Below are 19660 nucleotides of genomic sequence, written 5' to 3' on the forward strand. Positions count from 1 at the left end.
AGAAGTTGGGGATCATACTCGGCACCTCCTTCTCCCTCCTATATCCATTGAATCATCAACAAAAATCCCTTCAAACATAAAGCCACTGGATGGGTTATTAAAATACGATGACTGGACAGTCATGGTTAGCTTGATGAGATACCTGTGATTTCCTGGAGGACAGGGGTAAAGACATTGACTTTTCTTCCTCAACGCTGAGTGCCCAGGGCGATTTGTTGGGAAATGCTGACCTGAGAATTTTTTTGTTTTCCTTGATTTGGGTGTTATTTCTATGGGTCACGGTTTCATTCCCTGGTTCAAACGCCCAGGGTGCTTGAAGCACCTGTTAAATAAAGGTGGTCTCGACACTGGGACTTCCCTGTCTGTGATGACTCTGGTCTTGGATTCTTCTTGAGATAGTGATCCGTGCCTGGATAAGAAATTCTTGCAATGAAGGATTTTATATTTTTGCTCCTATTTTAAACAATGTCTAAAACAAGAGTCACAGGGTAATAGAACAATAAGCACTGCCATCCTCTGTGCCTGAGTGTGGAAAGTGCCTGGGCACTCTGAGCATGCCTGTCCCTTACCTTTATAAGAAATGACCGGGTGCTCTGCTCTCTGGCACTGAGGCGTGTCTGCTGAGGGCTGGGCGAGTCTCCACCACCCCAGGCTGGAGAACAGCCACGCGATGACACAGGTGCCCTTCATGGTGGCAGGAGGCTTGGACTCTGCGCACTTGTCTTCTAACCAGAAGCTCGTCCTCCCGTCATGTGGGAAACGTGCCTAAAACACACAAAGGAGAACAACTGGATGAAAACGAGCTCCGGTTTTCTGGAGGTGGTCTTTTGGTAATGCCCTGTCACCACCTTCAAAAGAAAAAGGCTTCGCGGGCTTAGACAAGCAGACGTTCTTCTAGCTTATATGTCAGATACGCATGAGTGTATGTGTCTCATAAGGACCTCTTTTTCTCACAATAATTTTATGAGATAACCCATTTCTTATAAAAGGAGAAACGTTCAAGTTTAAGTTTGACCGAGACACCACAGTCACTCTTAAGGGCTATGATCACCCATTGCTTTTCCCTTGGAACATAGTCCTCAGTGCCTTGTGCAAACCCAGATCTATACGTGGGAACCCTAAGAGCCCTGCCCTTCCTTTTTAATATTCAAAAGACACTACTTAACAAGGCCTTGACCGTTGTCATTTACTAATAAGCCAATTAGTAATATGCTACCTGACTCTTAAAAATTGCCCATATTTGGTGAATCTATCCTTTGAAATTTATAGATAGCCTGCCAGCACAAGTTTGTGGCTAGAGACCAACTATAAATCCAATGAAATCTATATTGAGCACCTACTGGGTGAGACAAAATCACTATGCTGGGAGTGCTGATACTTGAAAGATTATGAATAATTTAAAAGATGAATAAGCTTTAAGATAAGATAGGCTTGTAAAAATAACTATAATCCAAGTTGTTAGAAAACCATAAAAAGCAGCAGGAGTACAGTGGGAGTTGACAGTCCTGCTGCTATTTAGGGGGACCAAGGGCGTGTCTGCGGAGGGGCTCACGCCTGAGTTAAACCCTGGAAGATAAAGAGGACTTCCACAGATGGAGGCCTCTGGAAGCACAGTCCATGCCACGGGAAGAGGGCGAACAGATGCCTGAGAGGCAAGAGGAAGGAGCAGGCAACGTGTCTGGGGAATGGTTTACTGTACTTGACCCAAACGCCAGGAGATATAAAAGGAGATATAGTGGGCGGCAGCCTACAGAGTAGGCTGGGTTCAGATTTGGAGGCCTGAGGTCTCTATTTTTAGGTGACAAGCTACCATAGTATATTAATATTACATTAGGTGAAATATTAATAAAATTATTCTTACAACAGTGTACATAGGAAGCTGGGTAGAAAGGAGCACAGAGGTGGAGAAGTTAATTATAAGCCTCTGCAATTGTTCAGAAGAGAAATAAATGAAGCTGAGACTTCGAATGGTGTCAATGTGAATGAAAATTCAGGCAAACATTCTAAGCGATACGTTAGAGAAAGTACGGCAAATTAAAGAGGGCCAGTGATTCTCTGAAATTCCTCCTACTGAGGTGAAACTCTGGCCACTCTCTTGAACCTGGGTTGGCTCCCTGAGAGCGTGGCTCAATCGAAGACAACAGAAGCGATGGTGTGCTCCTTTCCAAGCCCTGCCCCTAAGAGACTGGCGTCTCCACTTCTTATCTCTTAGCACATGTTCTCTGGGCACCGAGACCCCAGGTAAGAAGTCTAGCTACCCTGAGACTGCCATGCTAGAGAGGCCACACAGAGGAGCTCTAGGGACATTTCCCATGGAGCCCAGCATCCCAGCCATCCCACCAGAGCACCTGACATGTGAGTAAATGTGGAAGCCACTGAGCGACTTCAGTAAGGATGAGAGCAAAGGCATCAGCCAGGTGAGCCTTGTTCAAATGCCTAACCCCAAAATGTGAAACAAAATAAAATTATTGTTGTTCAAGTCTGCAAGATTTGGGAGAACAGAAAGCAAAGAGGAACAAGACAGAGAATATAAGAGACTATGAAAATGGAAATGACATTTTCCTTACTATGATAATCAACAGAAGAATTTTGTTTAGAGGAGAATATGACCACTTAGTTTTGTGCACATTGGGTCTAAGGGGCTGAGAGAATACTTAAGGAAAAGCAGCAGGCTGTTGAAGTCAGAGACTGAATACAATGTTTGGAAGGGTTAAAACCATGGGTGTGGTTAAATTCACCAGGGGAAAGCAGGAGGCGGAAAAAAGGGGAAGCTAAGGAAAACTGTATGTTTGTTTAGAAGCTGCAAGTTGAACAGTCACCACACAAAGGTGAGAAGGAAATCAGAGACAGCTCACCAAGTGAAAATGGAGATCAAGTTCGGCTGAAATATAAAAATAACACTTTTGAAAAAAAGAGATCTGGTCAACTGCATCCCAATGAGTCAGACCAGTGGCTTCAGTGAACAGACAATGATCAGTTTGCGGGGGACAGTTTCAGCAAAACAGACTGAATCCCGTACAGCAAGGAACCAAACAGGAACGGAGGGAGCAAAGGCGGGCTAGAACATGCACGGCTAACTCGAATGCCAGGTAACCAAAGAAAATTCAATGAAATCACAGAAGCACTAAACAAAGCTGGGAAAATTTTAGTTTAAAGAAAACATCATTAAATGTGGCTTCTTTTCTGAGAAGTGACGAGTGGGGAAGAGACTGTAGATTTAGAGGGAGAGGAGGTATCAGATAGAAGATCCAGGAAAAGCAAAGGTGGGAAGCTATTAGGGTCCTAGGAAAGATGGTGGTTATGAAAGAAGGAAAGAGGCTCATTTTCTAAAGGAGTTTGCCTATGAATATATGGTGAGATTTCACAAAGAAGAGACATACATTTTAGGGTGCATCAGATTTCTCAGTCTCTATATTTCTCAGTCCCATTGACTCAATGCTCCCATTGATGTGAACATGCTCAAGTTGAGCAGGAGACAGTGGAGGGACCGCAAATCATGAGTAGGCCAGAGCATGGCTTCTGTGGGAGTGAGGGACCCTGAGCATGAAGGTGGAGGTAGTGATGCAGAGGAAAACTGGGAGCCGGGGGCTTCTGTCCAACGGGTCCGTAATCCCTGCCCAGGCACAGTGCGTCGTAATGGACAATGAAGGCACAGTTGTCATTTTTTCCCTTGGTTATAAAATTAAAAGGGTGATTAAGTTCACTCTTGGAAGGGGTGTCATGGTCTGCAAAACAGGGCAATGCTCTGGGGCTCCAGTCTAGAGGTGAACACATGAAGCAGCCCATCTTTCTTTTCTTATCCTTCTGACCTGAGACTTAACAAGGGGAAATTTCATCAAATGGCATATCTTAACTCAGAGTAACACTCTTTAGAAGGGCTTCAGGTGTGATTTAGTTCTGTTCAGGGCAAGAGCATTTGGAACACCCTCACCAGCCCCCTGGACGTAGACTATCATTTTCCTGTGTCAAAACCAATCATCAATGATAGAAATAATGCAAGAAGGATAGTGAAAGTACCGGGAAACACTCAGAAAGTGCCAGCTCTGTGGCAGGCACCACACCACACATTTATACCATGCCTGGCACCTAATGGACACCCAGAGCCGTTCCTCTGCCGCATGGTCTCCCACTGGGCAGCATTCCATCAGGAGCTGGGTGGGGGCACTGCCCCGGCTTGACCTCCCGGACTGAGCTCAAGTCAACTAGGGACTGGGAGAAAATTCTTCTCTTGCACGTGGTTTTCCAATGTGTCAGGCCCAGGCCAACAGAGACGACCCCTCCCCCACCCCGCTGCCTATGAAATGGGTTCCAGAGCAACTGTCCATTGGAACTGTCCGGCATCAGCAAGAGCCATAAACTCTCACTTCAGTTCTAGCATCTCTGCCTCCTGAAGGAAAGGTAGAGAAAAATAACACAAGTGACTGAAATGTCCCTCCCCTGGGATGTGGAAAGTGACCGTTAGAGAAGGAGGAGGTGCTGTGTTCAGTGTGAGAGCAGCTAAAATGGGATACGTGGGTCCATGATGATGACATGAAATTACATGCTGGCCACGGAAAACTTAGAGGAGCACATTTAATGAGAACAGGTGATTTTTAGAAGTTTATAATTTTCAGTCTACATAACATGTTACCTTTTCTCTTAAAATAAACTACTATAAACAATCCTCATGGTAAGATGCCAGGTAAGGGTAGTCACCATCTTCATTTACAGGGTGGGCTTTTCTGAGCATCCGCCAGGCACTGCTAACTCCCTGAATGTCTTTACTCTAAGCAGTCTTGCCTCTAAATAGCAGGCCCCTCCACACTAGCCTATGCAATTCCATCTTCCACTGAATCAGGGAGCCCTGGCCTCTCAGTGATCAAGGTGAGGGGTGGGGGTGGTGCATAGTTATATCAGGGCTTTTACTGCTCAGTCTCAGCACTCTGACATTTAGAGCCAGATCATTCTTTGTTCTTGGAACTGTTCAGTGCATTTAACAGCATCCCTGGCTAAATGCCAGTAGCACCCCTCCCCCCAATCTGTGCCAACCCAAACTGTCTCCAGACACTGCCAATCGCCCCTGGTTGAGAACCTCCAATTTGTGTTCATCAAAATACCTCTCCCTCTTTAGATATTAAATAAGCTATCATCCCTTGAAAGGTTATTTTAAAATACACTTATATAAATCACCCAGCTGAATTTGTATTGAGTCATGTCAGCAAAACTTCAATAAGAATGAAAGTCATGTTAATTATAACTATTTGTTACATTGGGAAATATATTATGAAGACATTTTCAAAGGATCACTTTAAATAAAAGCTGTTCTAATTTTATCCCACTGCCTCTGAAAAATCAAAAATGTATTAGACGAGTTAATACTAAACAAACAATTTTGCCAACAGAAGATTTATTAGAGCAGACCAATTTGGGATACAAAATAGAAGCATTTTTGTTGCATCTGTTTCAAATCCCCTGAGGCCTTCCTTTTAGTTTCCTGATGTAGGAGGATCTCTCTATAAGCTCCATCAAATAAGCAAAACTCTGCGTATATGTGTGTGTGTGTGTGCAATAAATAACATTTCCCATTCACACCCACGCCGCAAATGAATAGGCTTTGGGGAACAGAAAATAACTGTTCCTCTTAGTTTAAAAACTGTTGTCAGATAAAAAAAGAAATCAAAAGAATGAGCGCTTACACAAGAAGTCTACTTAGGAAACAAAGTCTAACTAGTTATTAATAAACACAGATCCAAAATAAGCTTTATGTACTTCTGTTCAGAGGAGGATGGGTTTCTTCTGCGCTTCAGATCTACTGTAAAGCTGGAAATGGCTGGATCCATTGGCACATCTCAGGGAGTCCATAGAAACCAGGACTTCCACCAGGGAGAGGACAGTGAACCCAGGTGGGCTAAGACAGACTCAGGAAGCCGCGCCCCACACCCGTCCACTGCAGGGTCCTTAGCATCAAAGGGCTGAGGCCAAAGTTGAGGAGACTGTTGCATGTGTGTCTCTTAAATATACAAAGTTACAGCACATTGCAACGTCAGGGACACACAATGGCCAGGTTTGATAGAAGGGATGGACAGCTCTTCTGAAACGTGTGTATTTGCATTCGCCCTTCCCATCTCCTGACCCTATTCCATGGTATCTGATGAAACCACTCCCCCAGATTAAGTCCCAGTCCACACCGAAAGCAGCAGAACCAATGAAAAATCATTCCACCATCCAAACAAACCACCTGGTCTCACCCCTGCACACCCTGGCACAGCTAAATACAGTGCCTGTTGCACAACTGGCAGCTGCTGCCAGGTAAACAGCCCAGCCCTGTACAAAAACCCCCAGGGCTCCTCCACTGCAGTCCAAAGAAAACACTGTGCCCCTTCACCAACAACCATCTCCTCCAATGCCACCTCCACTACTCCCACTGCACAGGCATCCCTCCAGCCCCTCTGGCCCGGTCAGGGTCCCCAGTCAGCCTCGCGCACTCAGCTGCACGCTGCTGATGCCACGGGCCCCACCCCTGCGCCGTCTTCCCACTGGGCTTGGCTCGGGCTGGTCTCCACCTTCTGTACGCACAGGGCCGCCCACTCCAGTTCACGGTGGCAGCCCTTTTCCAGGAACCCCGATGTACCAAATACAGCGTCTGATTGCTCACCAAAGGTCGTACGTACAGGCACGCAACCGTTCATATTCCTATGTTTTTACTTCTCCTTTTCATTATAAACCAACTACAGGTTGAACACTCTGGTCCCAAGTTCATGCGTCCCAACATGCGGAATGTGCAGTCTCAGCGATTCCGAAGTCATCTGTTGAGCATTTAGCATTCACCCATCCCTTGCCACTGAGCAAACACCACTGGGAGGTGGTTTATTCATTCCTTTGGCACCTATGAGACAGGACATGTCAGTGTCTCAGTGAATTCGAGAGGTGAAAGGGAAGGTTGAAATCACCCACTTGCTCTCCTCACTTTGTAGCTGAAATACGAAGGCTCAGGTTAAAGGCCCCTCACAGGTTACGACCGTAAGATCCAATGTGTAGTGGCAGGCACACCAAACGGGTGAGGCTCCTACCCCCTGGCTCTTGGCAAGGCTTCCTCAGTCTTCCCGCTCACACTGGCAGAACCACACTTAGAAAGGGCCACAAGGTCAGATGGTCTGAATCACCTCCAGTAACGTAGCCTTGTCTCCAGAATTAGTAAGGGAAAGGCCCTCGGCACGGAAACAAGCCGTGTCACAGGGGGAGTCATTAACCAACCAGCCACACTGAAGGATGTCACCTGTGGGCAAAGGGAAGGCACTCCCAACACAGGGGGGCAAAGATGAAGAGACACAGTGGGGCCCTTCAAGGTCACGGTTAAGAGCAGTCAAGTAATTATCAAATAGAAGTAGAAATAAAGTCTTAGGAAACCCAAAAGACAGAGGAAACCCCTGTGAATGGAGGAAGAAGGCAGAAGCTGTGGGTTCTGAAGGGTTTTGAGTTAAGAGTGTTTAAAGCAGCAGGAAGAAATGATCTGGAACAATCAATCCGATGTGGCCAGGGCTAGAATCAAAGTACTGGACGAACCTATGTTCTTTCCATACAATAGTTGAGATACTTTAGGTACTAAGCAGGAAATGGGATTAAATGAAGAATCAATAAAACAATAAAGTTAATGCACAGTGTGCAAGGAAATAGATTCTCTCATCTTTTTCAAAAACAATAACTGAACATTTTATTCTTTGGGAAATAAGACGAAATTGAAGTTTTCTTGTTATGATGCTGAGTCTCTACAGGGAATCAGGATGTTCATCAGACATATTGCATCTTCTGTGTTTACACACATTTTTGTAAAAATTAGATCCTTTTTATATTATTTTAACCCACATGTCTTGACTGCCAAGTTTCAGCCAAAAGAGGTTTCACATCAATGAATTAGGGAAACATTTTTAGGAATGTGTTAACGTAAACACCGACTGCCTTAACTACAGAAGCATCGTTCCTGCCACCTTCAGGTGACGGAACGAGAAGTGGGCTTTGTTACTCATAGATTTTCATCATATCTGAATGGAGATGAGATGGAATTTTATGGCTATGTAAAATGACCTCATGGTATAAAATGGGAAAAAGCAAACACTAAACTATTTTATACATTTCAATAATGGTTCAGCTCCAGTAACCTTATTTTATATCTCTCTTCAAAAGGAATTGTTATTACGTTTTTGCCTTTTTTCCCCTAGTTTAGCTCCAGATCGCCTGAAGGAATCATAAAAATAAATGAAGTCCATTAGATAAAATTATTATTTACATAAAGGCAATATTAATTTTATATGTCAGCAGGTTTTAAAACTAAGTGAAAGTTCATTCAATTTACTTCTGTGTTAGCTAAACCAACAAGAGGCCTTTCTAAAAAAGGAAATTTAAATAATGGGTCTTCAAGGCAACAATGAGCAATTTCTAAAGGGTTTTATCCAGAGGCATCTCCTCGGGTTAGGAAACTCATATGGACACCATAAGCTAATCAAGTTATAAATGACTCTCGTGGTGTTGAAATTATTATTCATAGCTCCCATTTGTTTTTCATTAAGATGAGCAGGACTTGGAGCGCAGTGTCTTTGCCAACACGTGAAAGTCCACAATAGTAGCAGGAAGAGAAGGGTGCACCCTTCCATCCTCGCGGCTCTGATCAACATCACCGGTCACCTCCCGACTGTCAAATCCGCTGACCCCATGAACTGAACATCCTCGTGCCACGTGTGCCCAATGACCTCTTCTCTTGAATATCTCCCAAAACCCTCTCTTCCCTGGTTTCAATAACACCCGAATCTCCCTGTGTTTCTACTGCATCCAGAAAGCTTATTGTTCAGCCGCCCTCTTAAGTGAAAGTGCACCCCAATATCTCCTGAGGCTCATTACTTCTCAATCTACACATTCCCAGTGGCCAATCTCTTCAAATTCACGTTACAAATTTTCTAAAACCTGGTGACTTCCAAATCTACAACCCTCTTCATAATCCAAACTCATAAATCAAAATAGATATTGTCACATAAATAACCCAGAGGTCATCTAAAGGTGACCTCAATACCCGTCTTCACCAGCTGTCTCTTGGTGCCTATTTCCTCTCATAGCTAGCCGCACCATTCACTCAGGCATCCAACTCAGAATCTGAGGACTCACCCACCATCTCCCTTTCCTTCATTTTCCCAAAGTTTGTCTTTCATTTTGTCACTATGCTCTGATAATCCTTACCTCACCCATATCTGAAATCAGGGCCCCTTCCCCACCTTGACCACCCCTCTATTTCTCACCTCTGCAACATCAGCTAATTTTTTTATGGGTTTCCCTGCCTCTAGCCCCAAGCCTTAGGCTTCCTCTCTGAGTAGCCCTCTCTGATTTTTCCCACTTTCACCCCACCCCACCTGGCCCCACTGTACCTCAATACTAATTTCTATTACAGCCTTCATCACCCTGAACTACAGCCACCTATGTACCTGCTCATTCTTAAACAGGGCTGTGAAAATCTCCACCCTGGATAACACAAGGCATAGTATAGACAAGCCATCGCTACCTGAGACAAAAGCTAACGAATGAAAATAACGCAAAGCCACATACACATCTCTACCTTCTTCACAATATTTATGCATCCATTAAAATGCTAGTCATGTTCCTTTCTCTTCTGTTCTGCTCTTCACTGCCACAGGTGTTCTAATCCTCTATTGAAACTCCCTGACCATCTGGTCCAAATGCAAGGATTCCCATGGTTTTGAGACACTTCCTTTCCAAATGTCATAATTTTCCAATTAACGGTCAGAGGGATGAAGGGATTACTACAGCTAGGCCAGCTAAAAAGAGGCAGTCTCCTGGGCCTGGAAACACGAAAGCACGGAAGCATGGAGGATGTCGCCATAGTGCGTTAACCTTACCCTGGCACGCCAGAATCCCCTGGATCCACATGATAAGTCAAAGGACACAAAAAGAAGGATGTTACAATTCATAACAGAAATAAATTCATCAAATTCATTATTCCAAGATGAAAATGAAAATACCTTGAAATATTATCGAGTAAATTCACAGGTAATAGACTGCTAGTACACTTGGAAAAACTAGAATATTTAATGAAAAGGCCCCTGATTTCCTGTTTTCAGATTTTAGTTTGCAGTCACCCTTGTGTGTGATCTCTGCTGATACCTATTAGGCCCAATGGACCAGACATGACAAAGTCCATATACTGGAGTCCATTTAAATCTGTCACAATCTTTGGTTTAGGGAAAAAACCAAAACAAAACAAAACAAAACAAAAAAGTAGACCTCAAGTGCACTAATTACTATTTTTATGTCAGTTTATTAAAAGCAAGAATAAGAAATCCTCATTAAAACAGAAAATTAACTGCAGTTAATAATACTGTTTTGCATATTTGAACGTTGCTAAGAGGAGTGAATCTTAAAAGTTCCGATCACACAAAAAATTACTGAGACATATCATATCAAAATCAAAGATTCTACTCATCAGAGAATAATAAAAGTTTAGAAACTGCAAAGATTCTGTGATTCAGTACAATATTAATACATCTCTTATTTTCCTGAAATAAACCTGTAAAATAAGTATTTTCATCCCCTCCTGTTTGACAAACGTGGAGACAGGACACAAGGAAGCCCCACAGATAAATGGAGGAACTAACAATTTTGATAGGTAAGACTCTGGCCCCCAGCCCCAGGATCATCTTGCTGTACTGAAGATCCTGTTCTTGTTTATACTTTGTATCTGCAATGACTGTTTACTGACTAGGAATTGGGAGCCCCAGTAGACACGCGGATCATTGGGCTGAAGAAACTAGCAGATGCTCTGTTTCTAAAACTGACCTGTGTTGGGCCTGAATATGTGTCCTTGGGGATAGAAATTTCACTGCTTAACCAGGTGCAGCATCATTCACCGATCCTGGAGCCAGAGACCTCATTGACCAAGATTTCATTCAGCCAACGATGAAAGAGAACCAACCCCTGGACAACTACTGATGGCCTTCTCCATGTCTTGTGTCATCCTCTGCATTTCATCTATACACCCTCCTAGGGGGGCCATGATGATGAATAGAAGTGTTCAGCTGGTGGATATAAGTGTAAATCTCAGCCCCAACCTGCCCCTGAAACAGCCACTTCCATCACTTTTCACTTCTACTTGACAAAGAATTACCTCCAACCAAACGTGGACCTAGCAAACCAGATCCAGTCTTTGTAAAGAGTCTAAAAGAGTGAAACTCACAAAAGCATAAAGTAGAATGGTGGTTGCCAGGGCCTGGGAGGGGTGGAAACAGGGAGATTTGATGAAGGGGTACAAAGTGTCAGGTACTCAGGATAAGTTCTGGAAATCTAATGTACAGCATGGTAATTACAGTTAATAATACTATTATATACTTAAAATGTGCTAAGACAGTAGATCTTAAATGTTCTCACCACACATGCAAAAAGGTAACTACATAAGGTGATGTGTTAATTAGCTTTACTGTGGTAATCATTTCACACCTACACATGTATCAAAACATCACACTGTACAAGGTAAATATGAACAACTTTTTATTTATAAATTATACCTCAATAAAGGTGAAAAAGCAAACAAGTATAATAGAATATTTGTGTGTTTTTTTTTAAATATGTATGTGACTACAATTTCCTTTCCTATATAGAAAAGGAAATTGTAGTCACATAGATATTTAAGGAAATAATTTCCTAAAAGAAAATAAAAATAGTTAATCAGATTATGTACTTTTTCCCCTGTTTAAAACCCTGCACTAACTCCCTTTGCAACTTTCCAAAAATGCAAATCCCTGAGCACAATCAGCAAGAACTCCTCTGTGTTTGGCCCCACCCACTTCTGCACCTTTCCCAGCGCTCCCATGCACTGTGCCCAGGCCACATACCTGTGCGTGAGAGCGCGCACACACACACCCCTTCTCTCTGGTGTTTTTACCCACAGAGCTCATCACCTTTCAGACAGCACTTCCTGGCCCATAGGTCCAGAGATCCTCTCTCTCTCTCCTAAATCCTTCCAAGGTGACTCCTTCTCATTATTCAGATTTCCCTCAAATGTCACCTCCTTAGAAAAGACTCTCCAGCAAGACCCGCTAAAGCACTTGTCACTTAAAATTACTTGAAATTGCTCATGCCATTTAAAACTACTAAAAATTGCTAGGTGGATGCATTTGTTTATGTCCCACTAGGATATAAGCAACTAACTAAAGGACTAAGCCTTGGTTTGTTCACTGGACATCCTCAGGACCTAGAAGAGAGAATCACACATATATAATAAGCGACTGATGAGTAGAGGCACAGAAACCGACAGTCTTTGTCCAAAGGATGGGAAAACCATTGTGAAGACCTAGATGCTTTCTGCCAGTGTCACTGAATAGTGCTTGCCGTGAGTTTTAGGAGAATTTCTATGGAGAACTACAAGTTCACTGGCAAGGAATTGGTCTATTAGGTGAGATTTCAAGAGAACAAGTCAATAAAGACCTTGAATTAGCTGCCACATAAGCATCGAATGATTAGCATGAGCTGTGATGCTGAGAAATGCAAACATGCTGTGAACATATGCTATTTTATTCTTCAGTTCATTAGCCTGAACGTGGAAAGGTCGTTCAGGACATCACAATAAAGGTCTCCATGGCTGAAAAGTAATCCCTGAGTGCTTTAAATTCCATAGTTCAAAATATCAAAAGTTCTGCCACGGCGGATATGTTAATGGAAAGACAAAAGGAACGACTCCTAAGTATAAGTCCAGGAAAAGGAAGGTCAGATTGCATCAATCTGGCACGTTCTCTTAGCAGTGCAGGAGTTTAAACACAGACTGACTGCCTGCCTTTGCTAGGAAAAAGGTTAGGAGCTATCTAATGGTTTTCCTCAGCCCACATCCCAGCGATCCGCCTGCTCACCAACACTGGTTTAGAGGAAGTGGCAGTGCAGAGACTGTAGGAACACAGACTCTGGACCCAGACTGCCTGCATCCCAATTTTAGCTCCAATGTTACTGACCTTATGCCTGAGGTTCCATCATCTGTAATACGGAGATAAAAACCATGGCTTAAAATTATATGCGTAATTTGAAAGGATGCAGAGTACTCTACAGCAATGAGGAAGCACTAAAAAAAGTTTTAATAAATACAAACAATTAAGAATTATTTTATATTTTTTTTAATATTATAGGGAAAAAATTTTCTAGCAACCAGTACCCTCCTGGAAAGAGATGATAAAATCAGTTCACTGTTTAATGAGAGCTATGATGGTGGATCTTAGGGAAATTCCACCTCTGTCCAGGAAACATGTAAAAGAACATTCATAGCAGCCTTGTTCATAATTGAAAAAAAAACCCCACAAAACTAGAAATAACACTGGTGTCCACTGAAAGAATGGAAATTGTTATGGTATATCACATCACAGTGAATGACATACAACAAATAAATATTGTATTAGAAGCATAATGCTGGGAGGAAAAAATCAAGAATAATATACAGTATAATAAATCAATATTTTCTGAAAATGGAAAAGAAACAAAACAACAATACTTTGAATTTGTTAAAACTATGTTAAAATTTTTTAAAAGGCTAGGAAATGTAAACAGCAACTTCACAGTAGAGCTAAGGTGAAACTGCCTGAATGTTGAATGAACAGCAGAGGTAGTTGCCTACTTCACAGACTTCCCAGAGTCAAACCACCCAGATGGATTAATTCACTAACCCTCCAAAGCCCTGCAATTTCCCACGTCCACCTTTCTGCCTAGAACACATCCCCCATGTCTATCCTCTGAGGTCCAACTCACCACCAGCAAGCCCCTCCGTTCCTATAAGCTCTTCCCCAGTGAGAAGCAAGGACCCCCCGCCTGGCCTCCTTAGGATTCAGTTTATCTCTGTGGCCCTCAGCTCACTCTGCCAACACCTGACTCCTGCCTTGCCACCTGGCATCCCTGCAGGGCCACCCAGGAGAGCAGGAGCGCCACTTGTCGCTGCAGCCCCCAGCAGCCCATCACAGTTTCTTGCACGTAAGAAATACCTAATACTTGTTGAGTGTATAAATCAACCAGCTACTAACAAGTAATGCAAAGAAGCATCAGGCCTATACAGGAAAAGGCTGGGAAGAGTGAGTATTGGAAGAGTGGGAATTATGTAAATGGACTGAAAATTAAAAGACCACAATTCTGGCAGAAAAATTGAATTAAGTTGCAGGGTAGAATTTACCAAGAATGGGAGTAGCAAACGCAATTACCTATTTGAAATGAAAGGAACAAAGTTGTCAGAGGTGAGATCAAATGAATTATGGTACATGCCTACCATTAAATATTACACAGCTTGTAAAACCAATGTAGTAAGACTCAACACACTGACATAAAAATCCAGTAATAATGCTGAGTGAAAAAAAAAAGTGAAGACATTTATCTGTCTATGGAGAGATAAAGAAGAAAGAAAAAGATCCAATTTTTGACTAACACAAGCCAAAGGATCTCTATGTTTACATGTTTATAAGCAAAAGAGAACAGCAATTACTCCTAGGCACTGGGGATATTTTCTATTCTACCTTGCTTGAATTTTCAACAACCATTTATTTGTTGTGATTTAGAGTGAGCAAAAATATCGAGGTTTAAATAAACGAGGTGAGATTAGTTTCATGGATTAACTAATGAGACTAGAGCCCTAAAGTCTATGTTTAGATTCAGGCAGGTTTGACTTACTGGGCATCAGGTGGGCAGAAATAATGGAGAAACAGCTGCTGCCGGCAGAGCAGAAAGGAGGGGAGGTCTAAAGGAGGGATGGTCAGAAGGTACAAACTTGGATGAAGAACTTCCCCTAGGTCATCTCCAAGCAGAATCAGAAACTCCTATTCGTCTCACTTAACGCTGGTGAAAGCAGTTGCGATGGGACCACAGGACATGCAGGTGTAAACTGAGTTGATGATGGACATTTCTGACACTGGAACACCCCCTTACTAAATTCCTTTTATGCAGTGACATAATCTTCACTCTTACCTACAGAAAGGAAAGTGGTTTTATCGGCCTGGACAGATAAACTGTCCTATGCAAAACTCTGCTTATACCGAGGAGAAATGCTCAGACGCCTGGCACTGACAAACACGCTCATCCTGAGATGGCGACACTGCGTTTTTGTTCTCAGTCACCACTTTAGCTTGGTAAATAGAACATACCTGTGAAATCATTCCAGGGAAGTTAGCACACCTGCTTGTTTTGTCGATAAGCAGTAATTGTGTGTCCGGCTGAGTGCACAGATGAAAGTGATGCGCCTTCTCCACCATCATATACAAGAGGCAAAATGTTATGCTTAATCTCACTGCTCTGGAAAATTCCTGCAGTTCTCTGTTTACAACCACAGCAGCAAGGCCGCAGCTCATTAACCACAGAGATGAGACTGGAGGTGATGGGGCTGTGCTTTAACTCACAAACCGCGCAGTCTGGAAAAGCCGATGTATCCCGAGCACAGCACACCATTTGAACCACAAACAGATCTATCTAGTGCAGCAGCTAATCTAAGGGATCACAACTGCCAAGTTGTGGAAGAAAGCTACCTATTTGAGAAGTCTGGAAAAAAACTTTGTTTCCACCCTGTAGAATTCCGTGCTGCTCTAATGACTGCCATTTTTGAAATGCAAACATGAGGCTGTTGATGGTGGTTATGGCTGTTTAACAAAACAGCTTTCTGATTTCACACACACACACACACATACAAACATTTTAAGGGGCTTACAAGTATTTATACACTGCATCTTGTGGTTTTACCTCTAGTACATTCTCTGAAGGAATTCATCAGAGATGTTAACAAAGATTTACATCGAAATATATTCCTCTAGTCGAATTATTATGTGTTACAATCATGATTTGGAAACTTCTATTTAGGGGGATAGAGACGGTTCTATGCAAATTAAGTATATCAGGAAGACAGGAGAGTATTTTTAAGAGAAATTCTAAGGACATGAGAAATGCTCAAGATACAATATTAAGTGTATTGGTAGGAAACTAAACTGTGTGTGTGGTCTATAAACAAATGCACACACACAGGCCCACACCCACAAAGGTGTGCTCACACACACACACACACACACACACACACACACGTTCTCATACTGAAATATAAACATACAAACACTGGGATCCCGGGCTGTAAGTCTGACTCTACACTGGATGCAAATCCTAGCTCGCCTCTTGCTGGTTATATGTCCTCTGTTTTCATCTTCAGCAGGGGATAACCTTTGTGTCTTTCTCATAAGGCTCTGAGGACTTAATGACTTAATCAATGAGAAACAGTTAGAACAGTGTGGGCCCACTGCAAGTGCTCAGGGGATCTTCACTGTTACAATTAACATCTGGAGGAAAATACACCCAGTCATTAGACCACTCTGAGATATGGGGTTCTACATATTTTTAATACTTTGGGGGGTTGTTTTTGCATGTTTACTGCAAATGAGCATGTGTGATTTTATAAGACAAAATTTGTATGTGTGCTAAGAAATACTAGAGAAGAATCCAAATGAATTGGGGACTTATTCCCCTTGCTGACTCGTTTCTGTCACCAGAGGACAGACGCAGCCCTATCTAGTAAGTCCGGAATCGGCACATTGACTACATGTGATCATGCTTGACGATGCCTGAAGGAACAGGGAAGATGATGTCAAAGACAACCTGTAATTATTTTAAAGGAACAAGAATTATTTTATCTCCCCAGAGCTAGATCATGATCTAAAAGGCATGCCCCTAACTCAAGAGCATCTGAGTGGTCTTCTTCTGAAATGAGAGCTATAATCTCCAGATAAAAATAATAATAAAATAGAACAAGATAATAAACCCAACTTCTCTAGAGGAAATTCCACATGGCCAAAGATTTTACTCACAGTAGGAAACTAGAATTTATATTTGTTTACCTAAGCCACACATTGACCAAAGACTAACTGACTGAAGTGAGTGCAGGAAAAAAAAAAAAAATCAATAAAAACAATATGCTCAGAAGCCTAGAAAAAAATCTGACAGTAGTGTGGCATCAAATGCCAGATCCAATGAAAGGTGTGGCCAGTGGTCATCCATAACTTCCTAAATGGAAGTCAGAGCTCAAGTTCAAAAGCACCATCACTAGACTCTTCAATTATCTTGTGAGTTTCCTCCATACACCACACTAAAGATAAAATACAATGAGATCATAACCTTTCAAAAGCTTAGTTTATTGTCCAATATTTTTCTCCAGTGGTTAATGGTGATTCTCACAGATTGGAACGAGAGAGGTTACAGGAAAGGGCAAGAGTGCAGGCACACTGAGAAAATTTCCTAACAGAAGAGAGTGACAGTAGAGGAGAGGATCATCAGCATGGGTTAGAACACTGAAGACCTGGAACTCGGGTGTACCAGGGAACATCCCCTTCAGCCTCCAGCTGAGAAGTCTCTTCCATTTACCAAAGTTAACCATGCAACTGTTAGCATTTTCTGCATGCAATGACATGAAAAACTTTGGACGAAAAATATGACATCTTGAGAATCACAGACCTGAGTTTAATCTGGACAAGAAATTATGATTCAGAGAAGTCAACCTTCTAGCCCCAGGTTATCTATCATCAAGCTAGAAGTAGCAGCGTCAGGAGTTAAATAACTTTAAATACCTTTTACTAATTATAATTAAAAATTACTTTATAATTTATTTTATCTATCATTGAAGTTAGCTCAATTTATATTATTTTATATTATATTATTTATCAATTGATTATATTACTTATGTTCTATTACTTAATAATTGTGTTGGTGGAGACCTGGCTCCAAGCCCAAGAACTGTCGTCTCCAACATGCGTGCCATGCACACCCTTCGACAGTCCCTGGAGACTATGTATATATACTTCTTCACCCAAACACTTAATAGAAATTTCCAGTCTTTTCCCAGGGTTTTCCCAGTGTTAAAGCAATTAAGGCAGATGGCTAAAGGAAAGCTTTTGCAGTACTGCTCATTCTCCAAAAAGAAGAGCAAATGGAAGAACCAGTGGACCTGAAGGCAGATGGGCAGTATCCATAACAGCGGTGCCCAAGTACGTGGACTTATTAATTCAACTCGGTGTAAATGACAAATGCTCTGATATTACATGGCTCAGAGTACCGAGTTCTTAGAAGACTAAGGACTCGTGCCATATGGCAGCCCAAGAGAATGTTTCTGGAATCTCGGACTATCCCAGGGACCACAGGTTCCACCTCCTAATGTGAAGCCTCCATCATGCAACACTTGTGTAATTGACTTGGAATCAGTAGTCCCTCATGGTCCTCTTCCCAGCTCTTAAATATCAGTATCACCCCTTCCTCCACAGTTCCCACAGCCTGAGGTCATAGTGTGTCGTGAACTGTCAAATTAGCATTTCAGATCACAAAATAGTCATGTTTTCCCCAAATAGCAATCCTATAAATCTTTAAAAAGCATCTCTTTGCCAATTAATTCCTTGACCACTGAGCAAGATTATCATCCTATGGGGATTTTCTGGGCAAGCTTCTCATCCCATGGAGTTTTCCTAAGGAATTTCAAGGATGAGCATTGCCCCAGGGTCACTAGCTAAGCACAACATAGTCATAGCAAACAGCTGCCTCTTCTCCTGACTGTCACCATTCCCTCCATACCAGTGTCTCCGAGCAGGCCAGAGCACTGTCTTCAGCACACTCCAATAAATCACACGCAAGCCTGTCCCAGTCCAAGTGGACCCCGCGTATGAATCACTAGACAGTCATCTGCACTTGTCCTCGGTATGAAGAATCGTGTCCTTATTTGCTATAACCACATGCTTAAAACGATTAACTCTACACCCAGACACCCAGACACACACATACACTGGACTCAGATATCTAACCCCTATTCTGTTGGTCTGCTCTTTTCACTTAACACCGACCCATAAAGGAGGATCCTCAAAACACTCACATATTCTTACAATTAATAAGTAAGGTGATTTTGCTCATGGCCAAGGTCTATAAGTAATAAATCCACTGTAAACATTCAACCACGGAGCTAAAAAGGACTTTGACAGCTTATTTCATCTATCAACACTTCTCTAGACTTTTTAGAGGTGGCATGTGCCAGTCTCACCCTCAGTTTTTTAAAGAGAAGCTACGACTTTATCTCCCATTCTACCATGCAAAGGAAACTATTTCACAGGTCCTCCGAGAAATTTCTGGAATCGAACAGATATGCTTTTCTGCTACCTTCTAAATTGCTGACTTTGGAAGAGTCTACTAACCTCTGCCAACTGTCTTTCCTCATCTAAGTACTAGTACCACACCTACCTGTCAAGGTTTTTGTCAAGACCACATACGCTCCTGCTTTTAATGCTCTCAAAACATCACCAGGCATGTACTAAGTGGCCACTAAATGGTACCTGTTGAATGCCCTTCTCTTCCTGCCTCGGCAAGTGTACTGGCTGAATCATCCCTGGCTCTGTTCTCTTTTTCTTTCCTCTACCCTCAACAAGGCTTAAACCACTCTATCCTGACCCTCTGCCCTTGATCCTGTGGACAGTCCCTGAGTGTGGCCAGCAAGATGCAACACAATCTCACTCCCAACTCCTGCCTCACCTCCCACCAGGCACCACGCATTATCCAGCAATCTTGAGACACCAGCACATTCATGCCAACACACCTTTTTGCTCTTTATGTTCAGAATTCCTTCTCCAAAGTAGAATTTCCACCTATTCCTCCTCTCTTA

General features: G+C 42.5%; 1 protein-coding gene across 3 annotated transcripts in view; it reads right to left on the reverse strand.

Annotated features, from left to right (window-relative positions):
• SEMA5A (semaphorin 5A) overlaps positions 1 to 19660 on the reverse strand; it is a 362170-nt gene that overhangs the window by 218594 nt on the left and 123916 nt on the right. For all 3 annotated transcript variants that reach the window (XM_081133220.1, XM_081133222.1, XM_081133221.1), the window contains exon 3: positions 570 to 765. In XM_081133220.1, the coding sequence (XP_080989346.1) occupies positions 570 to 690 (121 nt within the window). In that variant the 5' untranslated portion in view covers positions 691 to 765. The remainder of the gene's footprint in view (positions 1 to 569; positions 766 to 19660) is intronic.

The sequence above is a fragment of the Miniopterus schreibersii genome (assembly GCF_964146895.1).
Source record: "Miniopterus schreibersii genome assembly, chromosome: 3".
NCBI classification, from domain to species: Eukaryota; Metazoa; Chordata; class Mammalia; order Chiroptera; family Miniopteridae; genus Miniopterus; species Miniopterus schreibersii.